This window comes from Salmo salar, chromosome 18 (genome assembly GCF_965601325.2).
Source record: "Salmo salar chromosome 18, fSalSal1, whole genome shotgun sequence".
NCBI lineage: Eukaryota > Metazoa > Chordata > Actinopteri > Salmoniformes > Salmonidae > Salmo > Salmo salar.
In genome coordinates this window covers 502501-527500 of record NC_138308.1, presented here as the reverse complement: position 1 = coordinate 527500, position 25000 = coordinate 502501, and the positions used below count along the sequence as shown (strand labels likewise).

At 47.6% G+C, this 25000-nt stretch overlaps 1 protein-coding gene across 1 annotated transcript in view; it reads left to right on the top strand.

Annotated features, from left to right (window-relative positions):
- LOC106595859 (unconventional myosin-XV) overlaps positions 1–25000 on the top strand; it is a 79117-nt gene that overhangs the window by 30171 nt on the left and 23946 nt on the right. The window contains exons 4-6 of the mRNA XM_082965449.1: positions 5337–5409; positions 7641–7714; positions 8062–8144. Of these exons, the coding sequence (XP_082821575.1) occupies positions 5337–5409; positions 7641–7714; positions 8062–8144 (230 nt within the window). The remainder of the gene's footprint in view (positions 1–5336; positions 5410–7640; positions 7715–8061; positions 8145–25000) is intronic.

The window sequence follows — 25000 nt, the reverse complement described above, 5'->3', positions numbered from 1 at the left end:
GTTACACATCCCCTGGACTATACTACAGATACACATCCCCTGGACTATACTACAGATACACATCCCCTGGACTATACTACAGATACAGATACACATCCCCTGGACTATACTACAGATACACATCCCCTGGACTATACTACAGATACAGATACACATCCCCTGGACTATACTACAGATACAGATACACATCCCCTGGACTATACTACAGATACAGTTACACATCCCCTGGACTATACTACAGATACAGATACACATCCCCTGGACTATACTACAGATACAGTTACACATCCCCTGGACTATACTACAGATACAGATACAATACACATCCCCTGGACTATACTACAGATACAGTTACACATCCCCTGGACTATACTACAGATACAGATACACATCCCCTGGACTATACTACAGATACAGATACACATCCCCTGGACTATACTACAGATACAGATACACATCCCCTGGACTATACTACAGATACAGATACACATCCCCTGGACTATACTACAGATACAGATACACATCCCCTGGACTATACTACAGATACAGTTACACATCCCCTGGACTATACTACAGATACAGATACACATCCCCTGGACTATACTACAGATACAGATACACATCCCCTGGACTATACTACAGATACAGATACACATCCCCTGGACTATACTACAGATACAGATACACATCCCCTGGACTATACTACAGATACACATCCCCTGGACTATACTACAGATACACATCCCCTGGACTATACTACAGATACAGATACACATCCCTGGACTATACTACAGATACAGTTACACATCCCCTGGACTATACTACAGATACAGATACAATCCCCTGGACTATACTACAGATACACATCCCCTGGACTATACTACAGATACACATCCCCTGGACTATACTACAGATACACATCCCCTGGACTATACTACAGATACAGATACACATCCCCTGGACTATACTACAGATACAGATACACATCCCCTGGACTATACTACAGATACAGATACACATCCCCTGGACTATACTACAGATACAGATACACATCCCCTGGACTATACTACAGATACAGATACACATCCCCTGGACTATACTACAGATACAGATACACATCCCCTGGACTATACTACAGATACACATCCCCTGGACTATACTACAGATACAGATACACATCCCCTGGACTATACTACAGATACAGATACACATCCCCTGGACTATACTACAGATACAGATACACATCCCCTGGACTATACTACAGATACAGTTACACATCCCCTGGACTATACTACAGATACACATCCCCTGGACTATACTACAGATACAGATACACATCCCCTGGACTATACTACAGATACACATCCCCTGGACTATACTACAGATACACATCCCCTGGACTATACTACAGATACAGATACACATCCCCTGGACTATACTACAGATACAGTTACACATCCCCTGGACTATACTACAGATACAATACAATCCCCTGGACTATACTACAGATACACATCCCCTGGACTATACTACAGATACAGATACACATCCCCTGGACTATACTACAGATACAGATACACATCCCCTGGACTATACTACAGATACAGATACACATCCCCTGGACTATACTACAGATACAGATACACATCCCCTGGACTATACTACAGATACAGATACACATCCCCTGGACTATACTACAGATACAGATACACATCCCCTGGACTATACTACAGATACAGATACACATCCCCTGGACTATACTACAGATACAGATACACATCCCCTGGACTATACTACAGATACAGATACACATCCCCTGGACTATACTACAGATACAGATACACATCCCCTGGACTATACTACAGATACAGATACACATCCCCTGGACTATACTACAGATACAGATACACATCCCCTGGACTATACTACAGATACAGATACACATCCCCTGGACTATACTACAGATACAGATACACATCCCCTGGACTATACTACAGATACAGATACACATCCCCTGGACTATACTACAGATACAGATACACATCCCCTGGACTATACTACAGATACAGATACACATCCCCTGGACTATACTACAGATACAGATACACATCCCCTGGACTATACTACAGATACAGATACACATCCCCTGGACTATACTACAGATACAGATACACATCCCCTGGACTATACTACAGATACAGATACACATCCCCTGGACTATACTACAGATACAGATACACATCCCCTGGACTATACTACAGATACAGATACACATCCCCTGGACTATACTACAGATACAGATACACATCCCCTGGACTATACTACAGATACAGATACACATCCCCTGGACTATACTACAGATACAGATACACATCCCCTGGACTATACTACAGATACAGATACACATCCCCTGGACTATACTACAGATACAGTTACACATCCCCTGGACTATACTACAGATACAGATACAGATACACATCCCCTGGACTATACTACAGATACAGATACACATCCCCTGGACTATACTACAGATACAGATACACATCCCCTGGACTATACTACAGATACAGATACACATCCCCTGGACTATACTACAGATACAGATACACATCCCCTGGACTATACTACAGATACAGATACACATCCCCTGGACTATACTACAGATACAGATACACATCCCCTGGACTATACTACAGATACAGATACACATCCCCTGGACTATACTACAGATACAGATACACATCCCCTGGACTATACTACAGATACAGATACACATCCCCTGGACTATACTACAGATACAGATACACATCCCCTGGACTATACTACAGATACAGATACACATCCCCTGGACTATACTACAGATACAGATACACATCCCCTGGACTATACTGAGTATTCAGACTGGGTGTGTATTCTGAGTATGTATTCTGAGTATTCAGACTAGGTGTGTATTCTGAGTATATATTCTGAGTATTCAGACTGGGTGTGTATTCTGAGTATGTATTCTGAGTATTCAGACTTTGTGTGTATTCTGAGTATGTATTCTGAGTATTCAGACTGGCTGTGTATTCGGAGTATGTATTCTGAGTATTCAGACTGGCTCTGTAATTCTCAGTATTCAGACTGGCTGTGTATTCTGAGTATTCAGACTGGCTGTGTATGCTGAGTATTCAGACTGGCATTGTATTCTGAGTATTCAGACTGGCTGTGTATGCAGAGTATTCAGACTGGCTGTGTAATTCTGAGTATTCAGACTGGCTGTGTAATTCTGAGTATTCAGACTGGCTGTGTAATTCTGAGTATTCAGACTGGCTGTGTATTCTGAGTAGGTATTCTGAGTATTCAGACTGGCTGTGTATTCTGAGTAGGTATTCTGAGTATTCAGACTGGCTGTGTATTCTGAGTATTCAGACTGGCTGTGTAATTCTGAGTATTCAGACTGGCTGTGTAATTCTGAGTATTCAGACTGGCTGTGTAATTCTGAGTATTCAGACTGGCTGTGTAATTCTGAGTATTCAGACTGGCTGTGTATTCTGAGTATTCAGACTGGCTGTGTAATTCTGAGTATTCAGACTGGCTTTGTAATTCTGAGTATTCAGACTGGCTGTGTATGCTGAGTATTCAGACTGGCTGTGTAATTCTGAGTATTCAGACTGGCTGTGTAATTCTGAGTATTCAGACTGGCTGTGTAATTCTGAGTATTCAGACTGGCTGTGTAATTCTGAGTATTCAGACTGGCTGTGTAATTCTGAGTATTCAGACTGGCTGTGTATTCTGAGTAGTTATTCTGAGTATTCAGACTGGCTGTGTATTCTGAGTATTCAGACTGGCTGTGTATTCTGAGTATTCAGACTGGCTGTGTAATTCTGAGTATTCAGACTGGCTGTGTAATTCTGAGTATTCAGACTGGCTGTGTAATTCTGAGTATTCAGACTGGCTGTGTAATTCTGAGTATTCAGACTGGCTCTGTAATTCTGAGTATTCAGACTGGCTGTGTAATTCTGAGTATTCAGACTGGCTGTGTAATTCTGAGTATTCAGACTGGCTGTGTAATTCTGAGTATTCAGACTGGCTCTGTAATTCTGAGTATTCAGACTGGCTGTGTAATTCTGAGTATTCAGACTGGCTGTGTAATTCTGAGTATTCAGACTGGCTGTGTAATTCTGAGTATTCAGACTGGCTGTGTATTCTGAGTATTCAGACTGGCTGTGTATTCAGACTGGCTGTGTAATTCTGAGTGTGTATTCTGAGTATTCAGACTGGCTGTGTATTCTGAGTAGGTATTCTGAGTATTCAGACTGGCTGTGTAGTTCTGAGTATTCAGACTGGCTGTGTATGCTGAGTATTCAGACTGGCTGTGTATTCTGAGTAGGTATGCTGAGTATTCAGACTGGCTGTGTATTCTGAGTAGGTATGCTGAGTATTCAGACTGGCTGTGTATTCTGAGTAGGTATGCTGAGTATTCAGACTGGCTGTGTAATTCTGAGTATTCAGACTGGCTGTGTATTCTGAGTAGGTATGCTGAGTATTCAGACTGGCTGTGTATTCTGAGTAGGTATGCTGAGTATTCAGACTGGCTGTGTATTCTGAGTAGGTATGCTGAGTATTCAGACTGGCTGTGTATTCTGAGTAGGTATGCTGAGTATTCAGACTGGCTGTGTATTCTGAGTATTCAGACTGGCTGTGTATTCTGAGTAGGTATGCTGAGTATTCAGACTGGCTGTGTATTCTGAGTAGGTATGCTGAGTATTCAGACTGGCTGTGTATTCTGAGTAGGTATGCTGAGTATTCAGACTGGCTGTGTATGCTGAGTATTCAGACTGGCTGTGTATTCTGAGTAGGTATGCTGAGTATTCAGACTGGCTGTGTATTCTGAGTAGGTATGCTGAGTATTCAGACTGGCTGTGTATGCTGAGTATTCAGACTGGCTGTGTATTCTGAGTAGGTATGCTGAGTATTCAGACTGGCTGTGTATTCTGAGTAGGTATGCTGAGTATTCAGACTGGCTGTGTATTCTGAGTAGGTATGCTGAGTATTCAGACTGGCTGTGTAATTCTGAGTATTCAGACTGGCTGTGTATTCTGAGTAGGTATGCTGAGTATTCAGACTGGCTGTGTATTCTGAGTAGGTATGCTGAGTATTCAGACTGGCTGTGTATTCTGAGTAGGTATGCTGAGTATTCAGACTGGCTGTGTAATTCTGAGTAGGTATGCTGAGTATTCAGACTGGCTGTGTATTCTGAGTAGGTATGCTAAGTATTCAGACTGGCTGTGTATTCTGAGTAGGTATGCTGAGTATTCAGACTGGCTGTGTATGCCCTGTGTTTGTTTCCCCAGTCCCCTCTCCAGGAGTCCCTGATAGACTTCACAGACAGCAACATGAACAAGGTAGCGGCTGACATCTCCCTGGGTAAGATGGAGACTACACTCCTGTTCCCAAATGGAACCCTATTCCCTACACAGTACACTACTTTCTGACCAGAGCTCCAAGAAGTGTACTATGTTTGGGAACTGTGTACCATTTGGGACTTAACCAATGGTTTCTAATCAAATACACTGAACTAAAATATAAAACGCAACATGCAATAATTTCGAAAGATTTTACTGAGTTACAGTTCATAGAAGGAAATCAGTCAAATTTAAAATAAATTAATTAGACCCTAATCTATGGATTTGACATGACTGCGAATACAGATATGCATCTGTCGGTCACAGATACCTTTATAAAAAGAAAGGTAGGGATGTGGATCAGAGAACCGGTCGGTATCTGGTGTGTCCGCCATTTGCCTCCTGCATCGCGACACATCTCCTTCACATAGAGTTGATCAGGATGTTGATTGGTGGAATGTAGTCCCACTTCCTCTTCAATGGCTGGGCGAAGTTGCTGGATATTTTCGGCGGGAACTGAAACACGCTGTCGATACACGTCGATCCAGAGCATCCCAAACATGCTCGATGGGGGTGACATGTCTGGTGAAGTACGCAGGCCATGGAAGAACTGGGACTGTTTTCAGCTTCCAGGAATTGTGTACAGATCCTTGTTGACATGGGGCCCATACCATAACCACCACCTCCACCATGGGGCCCATACCATAACCCCACCTCCACCATGGGGCCCATACCATAACCACCACCTCCACCATGGGGCCCATACCATAACCACCACCTCCACCATGGGGCCCATACCATAACCCCACCTCCACCATGGGGCCCATACCATAACCACCACCTCCACCATGGGGCCCATACCATAACCCCACCTCCACCATGGGGCCCATACCATAACCCCACCTCCACCATGGGGCCCATACCATAACCCCACCTCCACCATGGGGCCCATACCATAACCCCACCTCCACCATGGGGCCCATACCATAACCCCACCTCCACCATGGGGCCCATACCATAACCCCACCTCCACCATGGGGCCCAAACCATAACCCCACCTCCACCATGGGGCCCATACCATAACCCCACCGCCACCATGGGGCCCATACCATAACCCCACCTCCACCATGGGGCCCATACCATAACCCCACCTCCACCATGGGGCCCATACCATAACCCCACCTCCACCATGGGGCCCATACCATAACCCCACCTCCACCATGGGGCCCATACCATAACCCCACCTCCACCATGGGGCCCATACCATAACCCCACCTCCACCATGGGGCCCATACCATAACCCCACCTCCACCATGGGGCCCATACCATAACCCCACCTCCACCATGGGGCCCATACCATAACCCCACCTCCACCATGGGGCCCATACCATAACCCCACCTCCACCATGGGGCCCATACCATAACCCCACCTCCACCATGGGGCCCATACCATAACCCCACCTCCACCATGGGGCCCATACCATAACCCCACCTCCACCATGGGGCCCATACCATAACCCCACCTCCACCATGGGGCGCTCTGTTCACAACATTGACATCAGCAAACCGCTCGCCCACGCGACGCCCTACACGCTGTCCGCCATCTACCCGGGACAGTTTAAAATTCGTCCGGGATTCGTCCGTGAAGAGGACACACTTCTCCAGCGTACCAGTGGTCATCGAAAGTGAAAATTTTTTCCCCCCCACTGAAGTCAACTCCGACGTCGAACTGCAATCGGGTCGAGACCCTGGGCGAGGACAACGACCACGCAAGATGACCTTCCCTGAGACGATTTCTGGACATTTTGTGTAGAAATTCTCGGGTTGTGAAAACCTACAGTTTTCATCAGCCGTCCGGGTCGCCGGTCTCAGACGACCCCCAACAGTTTTCATCAGCCGTCCGGGTCGCCGGTCTCAGACGACCCCCAACAGGTGAAGAAGTTTTAATCAGCTTCTTGATAGGCCACAGCTGTCAGGTGGATGGATTATCTTGGTAAAGGATAAATGCTCGCTAACTAACAGGGACGTAAACCAAATTTGTGGCCCCCAAAAAAAAATTTGAGAGAAAGAAGCGGGTTTTTTTTTTTTTTTGTGCGTCTCGGAAAATTTCTGTGATCTTTTAATTTCTCGTGAAACGTGAGACCAACACTTTACATGTTGTGTTTTATATTTGTTGTTCAGAGTATTTTGTGTTTCATTTCATGTCTGCTTGTTTCTGCCCTTTTGACATGTCTCTCCGTCTTCTCTCTGCAGCTGTGATGAAGTTCATGGGGGATTACCCTCTGAGGGGACAGACAGAACAGGAGCTGGTCTCCACTATCCTAAAGGTACTCACTCGCTCACTCACTCACTCGCTCACTCACTCACTCACTCACTCACTCACTCACTCACTCACTCACTCACTCACTCACTCACTCACTCACTCACTCACTCACTCTCTCTGTCTCTCTCTCTCTCTCTCTCTCTCTCTCTCTCTCTCTCTCACTCACTCACTCACACGCACACCAACATATATCTTCTACTTCTGAAAAATGTGTGTGTGTGACTGTGTGTGTGTGTGTGTGTGTGTGTGTGTGTGTGTGTGTGTGTGTGTGTGTGTGTGTGTGTGTGTGTGTGTGTCTGTGTGTGTGTGTGTGTGTGTGTGTGTGTGTGTGTGTGTGTGTGTGTCCTGTAGCTCAGTGGGGAGCACGGTCTGATGAAAGATGAAGCCTACTGCCAGGTGATGAAACAGGTCACAGGAAACACCAGCTGCAAAACGTAAGCCCTGAACCCTCTAACCTCTAGGGACAGCTGGAGGCTAGCCTCTACATCCTGTTATAGGGTTATAGTGTATATCTGGACCTCTAACCTCTAGGGACAGCTGGAGGCTAGCCTCTACATCCTGTTATAGGGTTATAGTGTATATCTGGACCTCTAACCTCTAGGGACAGCTGTCAGAGAGGCTGGAGGCTAACCTCTACATCCTGTTATAGGGTTATAGTGTATATCTGGACCTCTAACCTCTAGGGACAGCTGGAGGCTAGCCTCTACATCCTGTTATAGGGTTATAGTGTATATCTGGACCTCTAACCTCTAGGGACAGCTGTCAGAGAGGCTGGAGGCTAGCCTCTACATCCTGTTATAGGGTTATAGTGTATATCTGGACCTCTAACCTCTAGGGACAGCTGTCAGAGAGGCTGGAGGCTAGCCTCTACATCCTGTTATAGGGTTATAGTGTATATCTGGACCTCTAACCTCTAGGGACAGCTGTCAGAGAGGCTGGAGGCTAGCCTCTACATCCTGTTATAGGGTTATAGTGTATATCTGGACCTCTAACCTCTAGGGACAGCTGTCAGAGAGGCTGGAGGCTAGCCTCTACATCCTGTTATAGGGTTATAGTGTATATCTGGACCTCTAACCTCTAGGGACAGCTGGAGGCTAGCCTCTACATCCTGTTATAGTGTTATAGTGTATATCTGGACCTCTAACCTCTAGGGACAGCTGTCAGAGAGGCTGGAGGCTAGCCTCTACATCCTGTTATGGGGTTATAGTGTATATCTGGACCTCTAACCTCTAGGGACAGCTGGAGGCTAGCCTCTACATCCTGTTATAGGGTTATAGTGTATATCTGGACCTCTAACCTCTAGGGACAGCTGGAGGCTAGCCTCTACATCCTCTTATAGGGTTATAGTGTATATCTGGACCTCTAACCTCTAGGGACAGCTGGAGGCTAGCCTCTACATCCTGTTATAGGGTTATAGTGTATATCTGGACCTCTAACCTCTAGGGACAGCTGTCAGAGAGGCTGGAGGCTGCTCTACATCCTGTTATAGGGTTATAGTGTATATCTGGACCTCTAACCTCTAGGGACAGCTGGAGGCTAGCCTCTACATCCTGTTATAGGGTTATAGTGTATATCTGGACCTCTAACCTCTAGGGACAGCTGTCAGAGAGGCTGGAGGCTAACCTCTACATCCTGTTATAGGGTTATAGTGTATATCTGGACCTCTAACCTCTAGGGACAGCTGGAGGCTAGCCTCTACATCCTGTTATAGGGTTATAGTGTATATCTGGACCTCTAACCTCTAGGGACAGCTGTCAGAGAGGCTGGAGGCTAGCCTCTACATCCTGTTATAGGGTTATAGTGTATATCTGGACCTCTAACCTCTAGGGACAGCTGTCAGAGAGGCTGGAGGCTAGCCTCTACATCCTGTTATAGGGTTATAGTGTATATCTGGACCTCTAACCTCTAGGGACAGCTGTCAGAGAGGCTGGAGGCTAGCCTCTACATCCTGTTATAGGGTTATAGTGTATATCTGGACCTCTAACCTCTAGGGACAGCTGTCAGAGAGGCTGGAGGCTAGCCTCTACATCCTGTTATAGGGTTATAGTGTATATCTGGACCTCTAACCTCTAGGGACAGCTGGAGGCTAGCCTCTACATCCTGTTATAGTGTTATAGTGTATATCTGGACCTCTAACCTCTAGGGACAGCTGTCAGAGAGGCTGGAGGCTAGCCTCTACATCCTGTTATGGGGTTATAGTGTATATCTGGACCTCTAACCTCTAGGGACAGCTGGAGGCTAGCCTCTACATCCTGTTATAGGGTTATAGTGTATATCTGGACCTCTAACCTCTAGGGACAGCTGGAGGCTAGCCTCTACATCCTCTTATAGGGTTATAGTGTATATCTGGACCTCTAACCTCTAGGGACAGCTGGAGGCTAGCCTCTACATCCTGTTATAGGGTTATAGTGTATATCTGGACCTCTAACCTCTAGGGACAGCTGTCAGAGAGGCTGGAGGCTGCTCTACATCCTGTTATAGGGTTATAGTGTATATCTGGACCTCTAACCTCTAGGGACAGCTGTCAGAGAGGCTGGAGGCTAGCCTCTACATCCTGTTATAGGGTTATAGTGTATATCTGGACCTCTAACCTCTAGGGACAGCTGTCAGAGAGGCTGGAGGCTAGCCTCTACATCCTGTTATAGGGTTATAGTGTATATCTGGACCTCTAACCTCTAGGGACAGCTGTCAGAGAGGCTGGAGGCTAGCCTCTACATCCTGTTATAGGGTTATAGTGTATATCTGGACCTCTAACCTCTAGGGACAGCTGTCAGAGAGGCTGGAGGCTAGCCTCTACATCCTGTTATAGGGTTATAGTGTATATCTGGACCTCTAACCTCTAGGGACAGCTGTCAGAGAGGCTGGAGGCTAGCCTCTACATCCTGTTATAGGGTTATAGTGTATATCTGGACCTCTAACCTCTAGGGACAGCTGTCAGAGAGGCTGGAGGCTAGCCTCTACATCCTGTTATAGGGTTATAGTGTATATCTGGACCTCTAACCTCTAGGGACAGCTGTCAGAGAGGCTGGAGGCTAGCCTCTACATCCTGTTATAGGGTTATAGTGTATATCTGGACCTCTAACCTCTAGGGACAGCTGTCAGAGAGGCTGGAGGCTAGCCTCTACATCCTGTTATAGGGTTATAGTGTATATCTGGACCTCTAACCTCTAGGGACAGCTGTCAGAGAGGCTGGAGGCTAGCCTCTACATCCTGTTATAGGGTTATAGTGTATATCTGGACCTCTAACCTCTAGGGACAGCTGTCAGAGAGGCTGGAGGCTAGCCTCTACATCCTGTTATAGTGTATATCTGGACCTCTAACCTCTAGGGACAGCTGTCAGAGAGGCTGGAGGCTAGCCTCTACATCCTGTTATAGGGTTATAGTGTATATCTGGACCTCTAACCTCTAGGGACAGCTGTCAGAGAGGCTGGAGGCTAGCCTCTACATCCTGTTATAGGGTTATAGTGTATATCTGGACCTCTAACCTCTAGGGACAGCTGTCAGAGAGGCTGGAGGCTAGCCTCTACATCCTGTTATAGGGTTATAGTGTATATCTGGACCTCTAACCTCTAGGGACAGCTGTCAGAGAGGCTGGAGGCTGCTCTACATCCTGTTATAGGGTTATAGTGTATATCTGGACCTCTAACCTCTAGGGACAGCTGTCAGAGAGGCTGGAGGCTAGCCTCTACATCCTGTTATAGGGTTATAGTGTATATCTGGACCTCTAACCTCTAGGGACAGCTGTCAGAGAGGCTGGAGGCTGCTCTACATCCTGTTATAGGGTTATAGTGTATATCTGGACCTCTAACCTCTAGGGACAGCTGTCAGAGAGGCTGGAGGCTAGCCTCTACATCCTGTTATAGGGTTATAGTGTATATCTGGACCTCTAACCTCTAGGGACAGCTGTCAGAGAGGCTGGAGGCTAGCCTCTACATCCTGTTATAGGGTTATAGTGTATATCTGGACCTCTAACCTCTAGGGACAGCTGGAGGCTAGCCTCTACATCCTGTTATAGGGTTATAGTGTATATCTGGACCTCTAACCTCTAGGGACAGCTGTCAGAGAGGCTGGAGGCTAGCCTCTACATCCTGTTATAGGGGTATAGTGTATATCTGGACCTCTAACCTCTAGGGACAGCTGTCAGAGAGGCTGGAGGCTGCTCTACATCCTGTTATAGGGTTATAGTGTATATCTGGACCTCTAACCTCTAGGGACAGCTGTCAGAGAGGCTGGAGGCTAGCCTCTACATCCTGTTATAGGGTTATAGTGTATATCTGGACCTCTAACCTCTAGGGACAGCTGTCAGAGAGGCTGGAGGCCAGCCTCTACATCCTGTTATAGGGTTATAGTGTATATCTGGACCTCTAACCTCTAGGGACAGCTGTCAGAGAGGCTGGAGGCTGCTCTACATCCTGTTATAGGGTTATAGTGTATATCTGGACCTCTAACCTCTAGGGACAGCTGTCAGAGAGGCTGGAGGCTAGCCTCTACATCCTGTTATAGGGTTATAGTGTATATCTGGACCTCTAACCTCTAGGGACAGCTGTCAGAGAGGCTGGAGGCTAGCCTCTACATCCTGTTATAGGGTTATAGTGTATATCTGGACCTCTAACCTCTAGGTACAGCTGTCAGAGAGGCTGGAGGCTAGCCTCTACATCCTGTTATAGTGTATATCTGGACCTCTAACCTCTAGGGACAGCTGTCAGAGAGGCTGGAGGCTAGCCTCTACATCCTGTTATAGGGTTATAGTGTATATCTGGACCTCTAACCTCTAGGGACAGCTGTCAGAGAGGCTGGAGGCTGCTCTACATCCTGTTATAGGGTTATAGTGTATATCTGGACCTCTAACCTCTAGGGACAGCTGTCAGAGAGACTGGAGGCTAGCCTCTACATCCTGTTATAGGGTTATAGTGTATACCTGAACCCTCTAACCTCTAGGGACAGCTGTCAGAGAGGCTGGAGGCTAGCCTCTACATCCTGTTATAGGGTTATAGTGTATATCTGGACCTCTAACCTCTAGGGACAGCTGTCAGAGAGGCTGGAGGCTAGCCTCTACATCCTGTTATAGGGTTAGTGGGACCTCTAACCTCTAGGGACAGCTGTCAGAGAGGCTGGAGGCCAGCCTCTACATCCTGTTATAGGGTTATAGTGTATATCTGATCCTCTAACCTCTAGGGACAGCTGTCAGAGAGGCTGGAGGCTAGCCTCTACATCCTGTTATAGGGTTATAGTGTATATCTGGACCTCTAACCTCTAGGGACAGCTGGAGGCTAGCCTCTACATCCTGTTATAGGGTTATAGTGTATATCTGGACCTCTAACCTCTAGGGACAGCTGGAGGCTAGCCTCTACATCCTCTTATAGGGTTATAGTGTATATCTGGACCTCTAACCTCTAGGGACAGCTGGAGGCTAGCCTCTACATCCTGTTATAGGGTTATAGTGTATATCTGGACCTCTAACCTCTAGGGACAGCTGTCAGAGAGGCTGGAGGCTGCTCTACATCCTGTTATAGGGTTATAGTGTATATCTGGACCTCTAACCTCTAGGGACAGCTGGAGGCTAGCCTCTACATCCTGTTATAGGGTTATAGTGTATATCTGGACCTCTAACCTCTAGGGACAGCTGTCAGAGAGGCTGGAGGCTAACCTCTACATCCTGTTATAGGGTTATAGTGTATATCTGGACCTCTAACCTCTAGGGACAGCTGGAGGCTAGCCTCTACATCCTGTTATAGGGTTATAGTGTATATCTGGACCTCTAACCTCTAGGGACAGCTGTCAGAGAGGCTGGAGGCTAGCCTCTACATCCTGTTATAGGGTTATAGTGTATATCTGGACCTCTAACCTCTAGGGACAGCTGTCAGAGAGGCTGGAGGCTAGCCTCTACATCCTGTTATAGGGTTATAGTGTATATCTGGACCTCTAACCTCTAGGGACAGCTGTCAGAGAGGCTGGAGGCTAGCCTCTACATCCTGTTATAGGGTTATAGTGTATATCTGGACCTCTAACCTCTAGGGACAGCTGTCAGAGAGGCTGGAGGCTAGCCTCTACATCCTGTTATAGGGTTATAGTGTATATCTGGACCTCTAACCTCTAGGGACAGCTGGAGGCTAGCCTCTACATCCTGTTATAGTGTTATAGTGTATATCTGGACCTCTAACCTCTAGGGACAGCTGTCAGAGAGGCTGGAGGCTAGCCTCTACATCCTGTTATGGGGTTATAGTGTATATCTGGACCTCTAACCTCTAGGGACAGCTGGAGGCTAGCCTCTACATCCTGTTATAGGGTTATAGTGTATATCTGGACCTCTAACCTCTAGGGACAGCTGGAGGCTAGCCTCTACATCCTCTTATAGGGTTATAGTGTATATCTGGACCTCTAACCTCTAGGGACAGCTGGAGGCTAGCCTCTACATCCTGTTATAGGGTTATAGTGTATATCTGGACCTCTAACCTCTAGGGACAGCTGTCAGAGAGGCTGGAGGCTGCTCTACATCCTGTTATAGGGTTATAGTGTATATCTGGACCTCTAACCTCTAGGGACAGCTGTCAGAGAGGCTGGAGGCTAGCCTCTACATCCTGTTATAGGGTTATAGTGTATATCTGGACCTCTAACCTCTAGGGACAGCTGTCAGAGAGGCTGGAGGCTAGCCTCTACATCCTGTTATAGGGTTATAGTGTATATCTGGACCTCTAACCTCTAGGGACAGCTGTCAGAGAGGCTGGAGGCTAGCCTCTACATCCTGTTATAGGGTTATAGTGTATATCTGGACCTCTAACCTCTAGGGACAGCTGTCAGAGAGGCTGGAGGCTAGCCTCTACATCCTGTTATAGGGTTATAGTGTATATCTGGACCTCTAACCTCTAGGGACAGCTGTCAGAGAGGCTGGAGGCTAGCCTCTACATCCTGTTATAGGGTTATAGTGTATATCTGGACCTCTAACCTCTAGGGACAGCTGTCAGATAGGCTGGAGGCTAGCCTCTACATCCTGTTATAGGGTTATAGTGTATATCTGGACCTCTAACCTCTAGGGACAGCTGTCAGAGAGGCTGGAGGCTAGCCTCTACATCCTGTTATAGGGGTATAGTGTATATCTGGACCTCTAACCTCTAGGGACAGCTGTCAGAGAGGCTGGAGGCTAGCCTCTACATCCTGTTATAGGGTTATAGTGTATATCTGGACCTCTAACCTCTAGGGACAGCTGTCAGAGAGGCTGGAGGCTAGCCTCTACATCCTGTTATAGGGTATATCTGGACCTCTAACCTCTAGGGACAGCTGTCAGAGAGGCTGGAGGCTAGCCTCTACATCCTGTTATAGTGTATATCTGGACCTCTAACCTCTAGGGACAGCTGTCAGAGAGGCTGGAGGCTATCCTCTACATCCTGTTATAGGGTTATAGTGTATATCTGGACCTCTAACCTCTAGGGACAGCTGTCAGAGAGGCTGGAGGCTAGCCTCTACATCCTGTTATAGGGTTATAGTGTATATCTGGACCTCTAACCTCTAGGGACAGCTGTCAGAGAGGCTGGAGGCTAGCCTCTACATCCTGTTATAGGGTTATAGTGTATATCTGGACCTCTAACCTCTAGGGACAGCTGTCAGAGAGGCTGGAGGCTGCTCTACATCCTGTTATAGGGTTATAGTGTATATCTGGACCTCTAACCTCTAGGGACAGCTGTCAGAGAGGCTGGAGGCTAGCCTCTACATCCTGTTATAGGGTTATAGTGTATATCTGGACCTCTAACCTCTAGGGACAGCTGTCAGAGAGGCTGGAGGCTGCTCTACATCCTGTTATAGGGTTATAGTGTATATCTGGACCTCTAACCTCTAGGGACAGCTGTCAGAGAGGCTGGAGGCTAGCCTCTACATCCTGTTATAGGGTTATAGTGTATATCTGGACCTCTAACCTCTAGGGACAGCTGTCAGAGAGGCTGGAGGCTAGCCTCTACATCCTGTTATAGGGTTATAGTGTATATCTGGACCTCTAACCTCTAGGTACAGCTGTCAGAGAGGCTGGAGGCTAGCCTCTACATCCTGTTATAGTGTATATCTGGACCTCTAACCTCTAGGGACAGCTGTCAGAGAGGCTGGAGGCTAGCCTCTACATCCTGTTATAGGGTTATAGTGTATATCTGGACCTCTAACCTCTAGGGACAGCTGTCAGAGAGGCTGGAGGCTGCTCTACATCCTGTTATAGGGTTATAGTGTATATCTGGACCTCTAACCTCTAGGGACAGCTGTCAGAGAGACTGGAGGCTAGCCTCTACATCCTGTTATAGGGTTATAGTGTATACCTGAACCCTCTAACCTCTAGGGACAGCTGTCAGAGAGGCTGGAGGCTAGCCTCTACATCCTGTTATAGGGTTATAGTGTATATCTGGACCTCTAACCTCTAGGGACAGCTGTCAGAGAGGCTGGAGGCTAGCCTCTACATCCTGTTATAGGGTTAGTGGGACCTCTAACCTCTAGGGACAGCTGTCAGAGAGGCTGGAGGCCAGCCTCTACATCCTGTTATAGGGTTATAGTGTATATCTGATCCTCTAACCTCTAGGGACAGCTGTCAGAGAGGCTGGAGGCTAGCCTCTACATCCTGTTATAGGGTTATAGTGTATATCTGGACCTCTAACCTCTAGGGACAGCTGTCAGAGAGGCTGGAGGCTAGCCTCTACATCCTGTTATAGGGTTATAGTGTATATCTGGACCTCTAACCTCTAGGGACAGCTGGAGGCTAGCCTCTACATCCTGTTATAGGGTTATAGTGTATATCTGGACCTCTAACCTCTAGGGACAGCTGTCAGAGAGGCTGGAGGCTAGCCTCTACATCCTGTTATAGGGTTATAGTGTATATCTGGACCTCTAACCTCTAGGGACAGCTGTCAGAGAGGCTGGAGGCTGCTCTACATCCTGTTATAGGGTTATAGTGTATATCTGGACCTCTAACCTCTAGGGACAGCTGTCAGAGAGGCTGGAGGCCAGCCTCTACATCCTGTTATAGGGTTATAGTGTATATCTGGACCTCTAACCTCTAGGGACAGCTGTCAGAGAGGCTGGAGGCTAGCCTCTACATCCTGTTATAGGGTTATAGTGTATATCTGGACCTCTAACCTCTAGGGACAGCTGTCAGAGAGGCTGGAGGCTGCTCTACATCCTGTTATAGGGTTATAGTGTATATCTGGACCTCTAACCTCTAGGGACAGCTGTCAGAGAGGCTGGAGGCTAGCCTCTACATCCTGTTATAGGGTTATAGTGTATATCTGGACCTCTAACCTCTAGGGACAGCTGTCAGAGAGGCTGGAGGCTGCTCTACATCCTGTTATAGGGTTATAGTGTATATCTGGACCTCTAAACTCTAGGGACAGCTGTCAGAGAGGCTGGAGGCTAGCCTCTACATCCTGTTATAGGGTTATAGTGTATATCTGGACCTCTAACCTCTAGGGACAGCTGTCAGAGAGGCTGGAGGCTAGCCTCTACATCCTGTTATAGGGTTATAGTGTATATCTGGACCTCTAACCTCTAGGGACAGCTGTCAGAGAGGCTGGAGGCTATCCTCTACATCCTGTTATAGGGTTATAGTGTATATCTGGACCTCTAACCTCTAGGGACAGCTGTCAGAGTGGCTGGAGGCTAGCCTCTACATCCTGGGGTTATAGTGTATATCTGGACCTCTAACCTCTAGGGACAGCTGTCAGAGAGGCTGGAGGCTAGCCTCTACATCCTGTTATAGGGTTATAGTGTATATCTGGACCTCTAACCTCTAGGGACAGCTGTCAGAGAGGCTGGAGGCGAGCCTCTACATCCTGTTATAGGGTTATAGTGTATATCTGGGTCTCTAACCTCTAGGGACAGCTGTCAGAGAGGCTGGAGGCTGCTCTACATCCTGTTATAGGGTTATAGTGTATATCTGGACCTCTAACCTCTAGGGACAGCTGTCAGAGAGGCTGGAGGCTAGCCTCTACATCCTGTTATAGGATTATAGTGTATATCTGGACCTCTAACCTCTAGGGACAGCTGGAGGCTAGCCTCTACATCCTGTTATAGGGTTATAGTGTATATCTGGACCTCTAACCTCTAGGGACAGCTGTCAGAGAGGCTGGAGGCTAGCCTCTACATCCTGTTATAGGGTTATAGTGTATATCTGGACCTCTAACCTCTAGGGACAGCTGTCAGAGAGGCTGGAGGCTAGCCTCTACATCCTGTTATAGGGTTATAGTGTATATCTGGACCTCTAACCTCTAGGTACAGCTGTCAGAGAGGCTGGAGGCTAGCCTCTACATCCTGTTATAGTGTATATCTGGACCTCTAACCTCTAGGGACAGCTGTCAGAGAGGCTGGAGGCTAGCCTCTACATCCTGTTATAGGGTTATAGTGTATATCTGGACCTCTAACCTCTAGGGACAGCTGTCAGAGAGGCTGGAGGCTGCTCTACATCCTGTTATAGGGTTATAGTGTATATCTGGACCTCTAACCTCTAGGGACAGCTGTCAGAGAGACTGGAGGCTAGCCTCTACATCCTGTTATAGGGTTATAGTGTATACCTGAACCCTCTAACCTCTAGGGACAGCTGTCAGAGAGGCTGGAGGCTAGCCTCTACATCCTGTTATAGGGTTATAGTGTATATCTGGACCTCTAACCTCTAGGGACAGCTGTCAGAGAGGCTGGAGGCTAGCCTCTACATCCTGTTATAGGGTTAGTGGGACCTCTAACCTCTAGGGACAGCTGTCAGAGAGGCTGGAGGCCAGCCTCTACATCCTGTTATAGGGTTATAGTGTATATCTGATCCTCTAACCTCTAGGGACAGCTGTCAGAGAGGCTGGAGGCTAGCCTCTACATCCTGTTATAGGGTTATAGTGTATATCTGGACCTCTAACCTCTAGGGACAGCTGTCAGAGAGGCTGGAGGCTAGCCTCTACATCCTGTTATAGGGTTATAGTGTATATCTGGACCTCTAACCTCTAGGGACAGCTGGAGGCTAGCCTCTACATCCTGTTATAGGGTTATAGTGTATATCTGGACCTCTAACCTCTAGGGACAGCTGTCAGAGAGGCTGGAGGCTAGCCTCTACATCCTGTTATAGGGTTATAGTGTATATCTGGACCTCTAACCTCTAGGGACAGCTGTCAGAGAGGCTGGAGGCTAGCCTCTACATCCTGTTATAGGGTTATAGTGTATATCTGGACCTCTAACCTCTAGGGACAGCTGTCAGAGAGGCTGGAGGCTAGCCTCTACATCCTGTTATAGGGTTATAGTGTATATCTGGACCTCTAACCTCTAGGGACAGCTGTCAGAGAGGCTGGAGGCGAGCCTCTACATCCTGTTATAGGGTTATAGTGTATATCTGGACCTCTAACCTATAGGGACAGCTGTCAGAGAGGCTGGAGGCTAGCCTCTACATCATGTTATAGGGTTATAGTGTATATCTGGATCTCTAACCTCTAGGGACAGCTGTCAGAGAGACTGGAGGCTAGCCTCTACATCCTGTTATAGGGTTATAGTGTATATCTGGACCTCTAACCTCTAGGGACAGCTGTCAGAGAGACTGGAGGCTGCTCTACATCCTGTTATAGGGTTATAGTGTATATCTGGACCTCTAACCTCTAGGGACAGCTGTCAGAGAGGCTGGAGGCTAGCCTCTACATCCTGTTATAGGGTTATAGTGTATATCTGGAGCTCTAACCTCTAGGGACAGCTGTCAGAGAGGCTGGAGGCTAGCCTCTACATCCTGTTATAGGGTTATAGTGTATATCTGGACCTCTAACCTCTAGGGACAGCTGGAGGCTAGCCTCTACATCCTGTTATAGGGTTATAGTGTATATCTGGACCTCTAACCTCTAGGGACAGCTGTCAGAGAGGCTGGAGGCTAGCCTCTACATCCTGTTATAGGGTTATAGTGTATATCTGGACCTCTAACCTCTAGGGACAGCTGTCAGAGAGGCTGGAGGCTGCTCTACATCCTGGTATAGGGTTATAGTGTATATCTGGACCTCTAACCTCTAGGGACAGCTGTCAGAGAGGATGGAGGCTAGCCTCTACATCCTGTTATAGGGTTATAGTGTATATCTGGACCTCTAACCTCTAGGGACAGCTGGAGGCTAGCCTCTACATCCTGTTATAGGGTTATAGTGTATATCTGGACCTCTAACCTCTAGGGACAGCTGTCAGAGAGGCTGGAGGCTAGCCTCTACATCCTGTTATAGGGTTATAGTGTATATCTGGACCTCTAACCTCTAGGGACAGCTGTCAGAGAGGCTGGAGGCTAGCCTCTACATCCTGTTATAGGGTTATAGTGTATATCTGGACCTCTAACCTCTAGGGACAGCTGTCAGAGAGGCTGGAGGCTAGCCTCTACATCCTGTTATAGGGTTATAGTGTATATCTGGACCTCTAACCTCTAGGTACAGCTGTCAGAGAGGCTGGAGGCTAGCCTCTACATCCTGTTATAGTGTATATCTGGACCTCTAACCTCTAGGGACAGCTGTCAGAGAGGCTGGAGGCTAGCCTCTACATCCTGTTATAGGGTTATAGTGTATATCTGGACCTCTAACCTCTAGGGACAGCTGTCAGAGAGACTGGAGGCTAGCCTCTACATCCTGTTATAGGGTTATAGTGTATACCTGAACCCTCTAACCTCTAGGGACAGCTGTCAGAGAGGCTGGAGGCTAGCCTCTACATCCTGTTATAGGGTTATAGTGTATATCTGGACCTCTAACCTCTAGGGACAGCTGTCAGAGAGGCTGGAGGCTAGCCTCTACATCCTGTTATAGGGTTAGTGGGACCTCTAACCTCTAGTGACAGCTGTCAGAGAGGCTGGAGGCCAGCCTCTACATCCTGTTATAGGGTTATAGTGTATATCTGATCCTCTAACCTCTAGGGACAGCTGTCAGAGAGGCTGGAGGCTAGCCTCTACATCCTGTTATAGGGTTATAGTGTATATCTGGACCTCTAACCTCTAGGGACAGCTGTCAGAGAGGCTGGAGGCTAGCCTCTACATCCTGTTATAGGGTTATAGTGTATATCTGGACCTCTAACCTCTAGGGACAGCTGGAGGCTAGCCTCTACATCCTGTTATAGGGTTATAGTGTATATCTGGACCTCTAACCTCTAGGGACAGCTGTCAGAGAGGCTGGAGGCTAGCCTCTACATCCTGTTATAGGGTTATAGTGTATATCTGGACCTCTAACCTCTAGGGACAGCTGTCAGAGAGGCTGGAGGCTAGCCTCTACATCCTGTTATAGGGTTATAGTGTATATCTGGGCCTCTAACCTCTAGGGACAGCTGTCAGAGAGGCTGGAGGCTAGCCTCTACATCCTGTTATAGGGTTATAGTGTATATCTGGACCTCTAACCTCTAGGGACAGCTGTCAGAGAGGCTGGAGGCGAGCCTCTACATCCTGTTATAGGGTTATAGTGTATATCTGGACCTCTAACCTCTAGGGACAGCTGTCAGAGAGGCTGGAGGCTAGCCTCTACATCCTGTTATAGGGTTATAGTGTATATCTGGACCTCTAACCTCTAGGGACAGCTGTCAGAGAGGCTGGAGGCTAGCCTCTACATCCTGTTATAGGGTTATAGTGTATATCTGGATCTCTAACCTCTAGGGACAGCTGTCAGAGAGGCTGGAGGCTAGCCTCTACATCCTGTTATAGGGTTATAGTGTATATCTGGGCCTCTAACCTCTAGGGACAGCTGTCAGAGAGACTGGAGGCTGCTCTACATCCTGTTATAGGGTTATAGTGTATATCTGGACCTCTAACCTCTAGGGACAGCTGTCAGAGAGGCTGGAGGCTAGCCTCTACATCCTGTTATAGGGTTATAGTGTATATCTGGACCTCTAACCTCTAGGGACAGCTGTCAGAGAGGCTGGAGGCTAGCCTCTACATCCTGTTATAGGGTTATAGTGTATATCTGGACCTCTAACCTCTAGGGACAGCTGGAGGCTAGCCTCTACATCCTGTTATAGGGTTATAGTGTATATCTGGACCTCTAACCTCTAGGGACAGCTGTCAGAGAGGCTGGAGGCTAGCCTCTACATCCTGTTATAGGGTTATAGTGTATATCTGGACCTCTAACCTCTAGGGACAGCTGTCAGAGAGGCTGGAGGCTAGCCTCTACATCCTGTTATAGGGTTATAGTGTATATCTGGACCTCTAACCTCTAGGGACAGCTGTCAGAGAGGATGGAGGCTAGCCTCTACATCCTGTTATAGGGTTATAGTGTATATCTGGACCTCTAACCTCTAGGGACAGCTGTCAGAGAGGCTGGAGTCTAGCCTCTACATCCTGTTATAGGGTTATAGTGTATATCTGGACCTCTAACCTCTAGGGACAGCTGTCAGAGAGGCTGGAGGCTAGCCTCTACATCCTGTTATAGGGTTATAGTGTATATCTGGACCTCTAACCTCTAGGGACAGCTGTCAGAGAGGCTGGAGGCGAGCCTCTACATCCTGTTATAGGGTTATAGTGTATATCTGGACCTCTAACCTCTAGGGACAGCTGTCAGAGAGGCTGGAGGCTGCTCTACATCCTGTTATAGGGTTATAGTGTATATCTGGACCTCTAACCTCTAGGGACAGCTGTCAGAGAGGCTGGAGGCTAGCCTCTACATCCTGTTATAGGGTTATAGTGTATATCTGGACCTCTAACCTCTAGGGACAGCTGTCAGAGAGGCTGGAGGCTAGCCTCTACATCCTGTTATAGGGTTATAGTGTATATCTGGACCTCTAACCTCTAGGGACAGCTGTCAGAGAGGCTGGAGGCTGCTCTACATCCTGTTATAGGGTTATAGTGTATATCTGGACCTCTAACCTCTAGGGACAGCTGTCAGAGAGGCTGGAGGCTAGCCTCTACATCCTGTTATAGGGTTATAGTGTATATCTGGACCTCTAACCTCTAGGGACAGCTGTCAGAGAGGCTGGAGGCTAGCCTCTACATCCTGTTATAGGGTTATAGTGTATATCTGGACCTCTAACCTCTAGGGACAGCTGTCAGAGAGGCTGGAGGCTAGCCTCTACATCCTGTTATAGGGTTATAGTGTATATCTGGACCTCTAACCTCTAGGGACAGCTGTCAGAGAGGCTGGAGGCTAGCCTCTACATCCTGTTATAGGGTTATAGTGTATATCTGGACCTCTAACCTCTAGGGACAGCTGTCAGAGAGGCTGGAGGCTAGCCTCTACATCCTGTTATAGGGTTATAGTGTATATCTGGACCTCTAACCTCTAGGGACAGCTGTCAGAGAGGCTGGAGGCTAGCCTCTACATCCTGTTATAGGGTTATAGTGTATATCTGGACCTCTAACCTCTAGGGACAGCTGTCAGAGAGGCTGGAGGCTGCTCTACATCCTGTTATAGGGTTATAGTGTATATCTGGACCTCTAACCTCTAGGGACAGCTGTCAGAGAGGCTGGAGGCTAGCCTCTACATCCTGTTATAGGGTTATAGTGTATATCTGGACCTCTAACCTCTAGGGACAGCTGTCAGAGAGGCTGGAGGCTAGCCTCTACATCCTGTTATAGGGTTATAGTGTATATCTGGACCTCTAACCTCTAGGGACAGCTGTCAGAGAGGCTGGAGGCTGCTCTACATCCTGTTATAGGGTTATAGTGTATATCTGGACCTCTAACCTCTAGGGACAGCTGTCAGAGAGGCTGGAGGCTAGCCTCTACATCCTGTTATAGGGTTATAGTGTATATCTGGACCTCTAACCTCTAGGGACAGCTGTCAGAGAGGCTGGAGGCTGCTCTACATCCTGTTATAGGGTTATAGTGTATATCTGGACCTCTAACCTCTAGGGACAGCTGTCAGAGAGGCTGGAGGCTGCTCTACATCCTGTTATAGGGTTATAGTGTATATCTGGACCTCTAACCTCTAGGGACAGCTGTCAGAGAGGCTGGAGGCTAGCCTCTACATCCTGTTATAGGGTTATAGTGTATATCTGGACCTCTAACCTCTAGGGACAGCTGTCAGAGAGGCTGGAGGCTAGCCTCTACATCCTGTTATAGGGTTATAGTGTATATCTGGACCTCTAACCTCTAGGGACAGCTGTCAGAGAGGCTGGAGGCTGCTCTACATCCTGTTATAGGGTTATAGTGTATATCTGGACCTCTAACCTCTAGGGACAGCTGTCAGAGAGGCTGGAGGCTAGCCTCTACATCCTGTTATAGGGTTATAGTGTATATCTGGACCTCTAACCTCTAGGGACAGCTGTCAGAGAGGCTGGAGGCTAGCCTCTACATCCTGTTATAGGGTTATAGTGTATATCTGGACCTCTAACCTCTAGGGACAGCTGTCAGAGAGGCTGGAGGCTAGCCTCTACATCCTGTTATAGGGTTATAGTGTATATCTGGACCTCTAACCTCTAGGGACAGCTGTCAGAGAGGCTGGAGGCTAGCCTCTACATCCTGTTATAGGGTTATAGTGTATATCTGGGCCTCTAACCTCTAGGGACAGCTGTCAGAGAGGCTGGAGGCTAGCCTCTACATCCTGTTATAGGGTTATAGTGTATATCTGGACCTCTAACCTCTAGGGACAGCTGTCAGAGAGGCTGGAGGCTAGCCTCTACATCCTGTTATAGGGTTATAGTGTATATCTGGACCTCTAACCTCTAGGGACAGCTGTCAGAGAGGCTGGAGGCTGCTCTACATCCTGTTATAGGGTTATAGTGTATATCTGGACCTCTAACCTCTAGGGACAGCTGTCAGAGAGGCTGGAGGCTGCTCTACATCCTGTTATAGGGTTATAGTGTATATCTGGACCTCTAACCTCTAGGGACAGCTGTCAGAGAGGCTGGAGGCTAGCCTCTACATCCTGTTATAGGGTTATAGTGTATATCTGGACCTCTAACCTCTAGGGACAGCTGTCAGAGAGGCTGGAGGCTGCTCTACATCCTGTTATAGGGTTATAGTGTATATCTGGACCTCTAACCTCTAGGGACAGCTGTCAGAGAGGCTGGAGGCTAGCCTCTACATCCTGTTATAGGGTTATAGTGTATATCTGGACCTCTAACCTCTAGGGACAGCTGTCAGAGAGGCTGGAGGCTGCTCTACATCCTGTTATAGGGTTATAGTGTATATCTGGACCTCTAACCTCTAGGGACAGCTGTCAGAGAGGCTGGAGGCTAGCCTCTACATCCTGTTATAGGGTTATAGTGTATATCTGGACCTCTAACCTCTAGGGACAGCTGTCAGAGAGGCTGGAGGCTAGCCTCTACATCCTGTTATAGGGTTATAGTGTATATCTGGACCTCTAACCTCTAGGGACAGCTGTCAGAGAGGCTGGAGGCTAGCCTCTACATCCTG